At 43.4% G+C, this 5,526-nt stretch overlaps 1 protein-coding gene across 1 annotated transcript; it reads right to left on the bottom strand.

Annotated features, from left to right (window-relative positions):
• Positions 1–269: 269 nt before the first annotated feature.
• On the bottom strand, positions 270–5,363 carry LOC106821246 (sulfhydryl oxidase 1-like). The gene is made up of 7 exons (XM_014825962.1): positions 5,249–5,363; positions 5,051–5,156; positions 4,505–4,668; positions 3,637–3,841; positions 2,877–2,999; positions 2,029–2,179; positions 270–1,083 (listed from the first exon to the last, which is right to left on the bottom strand). Exons 2-7 carry the CDS (start codon positions 5,123–5,125, stop codon positions 725–727), a joined length of 1,077 nt encoding a protein of 358 aa, XP_014681448.1. The 5' UTR covers positions 5,126–5,156; positions 5,249–5,363; the 3' UTR covers positions 270–724.
• Between the last annotated feature and the right edge of the window lie 163 nt (positions 5,364–5,526).

Below are 5,526 nucleotides of genomic sequence, written 5' to 3'. Positions count from 1 at the left end.
GTTTGTGGTGAGCTACAGTGTCATTGACACTTTCATTAAAAATTCTTTTCAATATTTTCCTTTCAAATCCTCAGGTTTTACGTTTTACAATGGGTACAAATGTAATCTCCTAATCGAGTTCTTTGGAAATAAAATGAAACTTTCCAAAGACACGTGGTGTGCACATATGGGTGCGCACAATTTGTTAACTAGTCTATCAAGCATTAAACATGACATCACTCACCATTTTCTGAATGTAATACGAATTCGGACATTTTCATTTGAATTCATTTTGTATTTGGTATAAACGTAGCTAGGTGTACATTTTTTTTCACAACGTGATTACAAACGTTATTTGTGCGCCTTGGAAACGGTGATGGGGAGAGAGAACCCCATATCCTTATATCGCTTGATTTCTCCTCTCATTCTCGCTTTAATGTTCGTTTGATGCTCTCCCCTTGCGCTCTCGTTGCTCGCTCTTCCCTTTCCCCTAACATGGTCTTCTCTCCCTCCTGTCTCTTTTTTGCACTTCGTCCGGTTTCCTTCTATTTTGTTCAATGCGGCCAGCTTGCGCATTCTTTCTCTGTCGCTCACAATCACCCTCGCCATGTCTCTAAAAATCTCTATCCATCTCTCGATCTTTATCCATCTCTCTCTATGCATCTCTATATATATATATCTCCCTCCATCTCTCCCTCTCTCTTTCTTTCTCTCTCTCTCTCTCTCTCTCTCTCTCCTGCCCTTGTTAGACTATGTTCCCTGCGCCGTACATCTGACGTAGGTAGTAGAGTACGTCGCCAGGGCGCCAGCCCACCTTGCCGTGGCACAGTGGGCAGGCCGACTCGACGGGGAACTGCACCTTGGGACTGAGCGGATCCTCGGAGAACGCTCCACTCAGCCGCCGATTCACCGAGTTGTGCACCCGCCACATCCACAGCATCGCCCCCTCATGGTCGTGCACGTCCGTCTCCATGGTGACGGACTCGTGGTTCAGGAAGTTTTGGCGGCACACCTGGCAGCCGAAGAAATGTCTGACGAACGAGCGCATGGCGTGAAGCACCTCGAGGGGATCTGTCGCCGGCGACGACGGCGACGACTGTAACCCTGGCAACGATCAGCAATGTCGGGTACCAGCTACGTGTACAGATCAAGCTTACTACTATTACTGTTGCAATTATTGTTGCTATTACTGTTACCATTATAATTATCGTTGTCGTTATCATTATCACTATTATTATTGTTATTATTATTAGTAGTAGTAGTAGCTAGCAGGGGCGTAGCCAGGATTTTCAAAGTTGTAGGCACGACTATCTGAGCGGAGCGCCACCATGGGTTGGCGCGGAGCGTACAAGAACATTTTTGGTTTTACAAACCCCCCAGATGGCTGGAAACGGCCCTTCCCGAGTGTTCATTCTGGTTCCCTGGCCTCTTGCTAACTTGAGACACCTCATTCAATATCACTTTTAAACCCAAAAAACAAACGAGTTAACGAACGAGTTAAAATGTTAAAAAACTGACAAGATCGGATCCTAGTCTTTTTCGGCGGGTAGAGTGTTGAATGAAACGGCACGCGATAGAAATGACAGCCTAGATGACAGAAGAATAGGTCACCTAATTTAGCCATATTCTTGCTACGTTCATTTCAATAGTTTTTCCTGTCTAGACTCTTAAACTCGTCCAGCAAGCTTATGGATTTGAATTATGGGTGTTTAAAAAAAAGAAGATAACTTGGCCAAAAAAGGGCCTACAGTGCTACATACTGGCTACGCCCCTGGCTAGTATTATTATTAGCTCATTAGATGTTTAAAGTCATAAACACTGATCATGGAAAGTAGGTGGGGTGAACATATTTGTGCTCACAGACTTCTAAAGCTGCAGTACAGGACTGATACAGCGTAAAACGCTGGTATATTATATAGTAGGAGGAAAATAATGTATTTGACTGCAACGTTTATATTCTCTGTCCGGCCGCCTTCCCTCCGATCTCTACGCTATCGTTAAGCGGTGTACCGAACATCACTGTAACGTGACGCAGTGACCATCACGTACCTGAATTCATGCTTCTGTTGGCTGCCTCCGCCGCGACGGTCAGCGAGTGGAACATCTGCCACAGGCCGCAGGTGTAACCGCGGTAACGAGGCTGGCTACCCCGGCAAGCGACCCATCCCACAACATCGCTAATGTAGGTGTCATTGCCGTGCTGAAATACAGTTGACTGCTATCATAAACATGGAAATCTAGACAAGATAGATACGGATGAGAGGCAACAACAATGGAAAAAATAGCGACTACACCGCCACTAACAGCAACAACAACAACAATAATAATAACAACAACAAAACATTAAATAACAATTGCGCTAAGAGGTTACGCAATGTGAGCATTCTCAGAGCTCCTCTATTCGATGGCATCTACGCCATATAAACATTGTCAGCTATACTCCATTTGCAGTCGGTTCATAAAAAAGAGGGTATCCCCGAATTAATAAATCAATTGGCGAAATTTTTAAATTGATTATTCGAAATATTCGAAGTTTGAGAAGCGTGGCTGTGAATTCGTACGTGTGGGTCGCGCGGTGCGCAGGTTTCGCTCGTATGACTATGACGACCGTATAGAAAATATACTAATCGTTTATATTAACTATAATAACTATACTAAATCATATGAATAACGGGGCGTCACTAGAGCGCATGCTTTTTTACTCGACTTGTTGGTTGATTTGACCTAGCGTTTTACTCTTGATTTTGCTCTTTACCATTGACCTATAACGTAAATGATAAAAAAGCTACAGAGAATCTGGAAGTCAGTAAGTAGAGTAATCTCGTGGTCCATCACACCAGTAGCCTCGTGTATCAAAGTTCTCAAATGTATCCGACATGCTCTAGTACGACGCGTACCGGTTGATCGGGTTTTCCCGTGAGCTTCACGGAAAACTCCTGCAATGTTGTTGCGTTTCGGCCCCATAGCCAATGCAGCAGCTGATGCAGCTTTCTCACGACGCGCTGCTCACCGGGGTAATACTGCATGAAAACATGAGCGCATAAACTAGGAGCATCTTATTGTTATACAATATTATTATTTTATGATAATTAAGATGTAAGATTAATTACAACAAATTACGACAAATTACGACAAATTACAACGACGAATTCTTATAGGCCCTACATCTTACTATTCTTATTGTCCTCACTTTATGTACTCTCGCTCACAACTCTGATTAGTCAATATAAGTATTTATTTCAGCAGTAGGAACAGTCCTAATTATAAAAAAACAAGGTAGTAAAACATTTATTGATGCGATGCTACCTGCTATTATATACTACAATATCATTTATTCATGACATTTATTCATGATGATCAGAATTATGAACAATTCCCGTATTTAAACGCTAGTTAAAAATGTTGTAGAAGAACTTGAACCAGGGCATAAGGCGCATTATGAATAATACAATGATAAATATAATGAAATATAACATGATACTCGTAACCTGACCGAATGTATAATCGATAAAATATACCCAGTATATATACACAGTATACGTATATATATATATATATATATATATATATATATATATACTATAACATAACAAACCCTTTAACCGTCGTAGATGCTGTTAGACAATATTTTAGGAAACGATCGCGTAGGGTGAATACCTTCGCGAGTACACCGACATACTCTCTCAACGCCGCCATCTTGTCACCATTCAGTTCTCCCTCCACCAACTGGACATCATGAGACAGCGACTGCCAGAGGGAGCTCTCTAGGTCCCTGTTGTATGTAGGCGGTACCAGCGGCAGCATGCGCTTCCTCAGGTAGTCGTTGACGGCACGCATTACGGGACTAGTTCTCCACGAGCCCCTAAGATCAGCAGACAAACATAGGCCTACAGATACCCTTCGCTTCCTTCCATCGACATTCATAAACTTGCAATGGTCACAACTTCTCCGTGATCACCTAGCTTCCCTAGCTCCAAGAAACGGTCTTGCTAATCACTTTGTATTACAATATTACAATGTATTTGTGTAATTGTGTATTTGTGCATATGTGTCATTACTTTGTATTACAATATTACAATGTTTAGACAATCAGTCGCACAGCCTCGTCGGGCTACTAGCTTCCCCAGCTCGAAGTAAAATGTAACAGCCGCTGGCAATTAAAAAAAAATCTTATCAAGCGAGACATTTTACTTCTTTTTGCCTTTTCTATGTACGGCTAGATTATTGCGCGAAATCAAACAACGATGACTTTGACAACAGAACCCGTAGGCTGTGGGCTTGAGATTGGAAACAGTGAAGCGGGCCGAAAACGGATTTGGATCAGTTATCCGAATTGGAACCACTGATCCAAATTTAAATCAGAAAACTGAAATGAAATGTGCGATACAAATCGGTGATGTAGTAACTACTACTAGTTCGGAACTAGTAATACGGATTGGAAGTGGACATACAGATTTGAACCGATGGCCCCGAACGGAATCAGTGATCCAATATTCGAAACGTACACGCCCTCAACATTCCGTACCAGTGCAGCCTCTGCATGCGGTCCCCGTGCGGCGGAAACACGACAACAATAGGCCAGGTCGTCGGCTCGATGTACATCGATGATGCTGCTCTCTGCCGATCGGTGAGGTTTCCGTACAAGCGCGCCCCGGCTACGCCACGCATGTTAGAGATGTCGAGAAGTACCTGCATCGATAATAGCGATCATGATAAATGCATGAGATTCAGCAGTATAGCTGGAGAGAAATATGCGAGACATGCAGTCTGTTCTCACAATAACATAGTATATATAACAGAGTAATACAGCTCTAAGCACGTAGACTGGCATGTATTGGTGTATAATTTGTGGACTGCTCGTGGTGTACATGTATACAGTATGACATATATAGGGAAACAGACGGAGAACATAACTGCTACATGTCCGGTGATGGATGTTCGCGGTGTACATAAAGCGTAACCTAGCCTATAGTAGAAGTAGACGAAGAACATACCTGCTGTCCGGTGATGGATGCTCGTGGTGTACATACAGCGTAACCTAGCCTATAGTAGAAGTAGATGGAGAATATACCTGTTGTCCGGTGATGGATGCTTGCTGGTCAGATCTCTCTAGCAGCAGCAACACGTATTGAGCATCAGGGTTCATCCTCCTTATGTTGGCAACTTCGGCATGGCCGCTGTAAAACAAAAGGAAATTTCATTGTAGTGCATCGAAGCTATTGCCATTTTATACGCATCGGCCTTGTCGGCATAGATTTTGAATACGAACCTTCCACACGTGGAGTTGCAAGCTTGCGATGCAAATTTATGTTCGTAAGTCGATTGTTCGTGACTCAGAATTCAATCGGTTTGAGATGCGTGGCTGTGGGAGCGGGTTACAGCCCTATAGACCGAAGGTCCGATAGACCAAAGGTTATGTGTTCAAGGTGTAAAGATGCATTTTCGGAATACGCAGTGGCTACGCGTTCACACACACACACACACACACACACACACACACACACACACACACACACACGCACGACACGCACGCACGCACGCACGCAC

This window comes from Priapulus caudatus, unplaced genomic scaffold (assembly GCF_000485595.1).
Source record: "Priapulus caudatus unplaced genomic scaffold, Priapulus_caudatus-5.0.1 Scaffold65, whole genome shotgun sequence".
NCBI lineage: Eukaryota > Metazoa > Priapulida > Priapulimorpha > Priapulimorphida > Priapulidae > Priapulus > Priapulus caudatus.
This window is presented reverse-complemented; position numbering and strand designations above follow the sequence as displayed.

What these genes read in the sequence shown, in the direction of transcription:
- LOC106821246 (XM_014825962.1), bottom strand. Translation starts at nt 5,125, where the DNA reads ATGAACCCTGATGCTCAATACGTGTTGCTGCTGCTAGAGAGATCTGAC. An exon ending in CGCATGCAGAGGCTGCACTG is followed by an intron (nt 3,842 to 4,504) that starts GTACGGAATGTT and finishes TGCTGATCTTAG; the next exon opens with GGGCTCGTGGAGAACTAGTC. An exon ending in ATGTCGGTGTACTCGCGAAG is followed by an intron (nt 3,000 to 3,636) that starts GTATTCACCCTA and finishes GTTTTCATGCAG; the next exon opens with TATTACCCCGGTGAGCAGCG.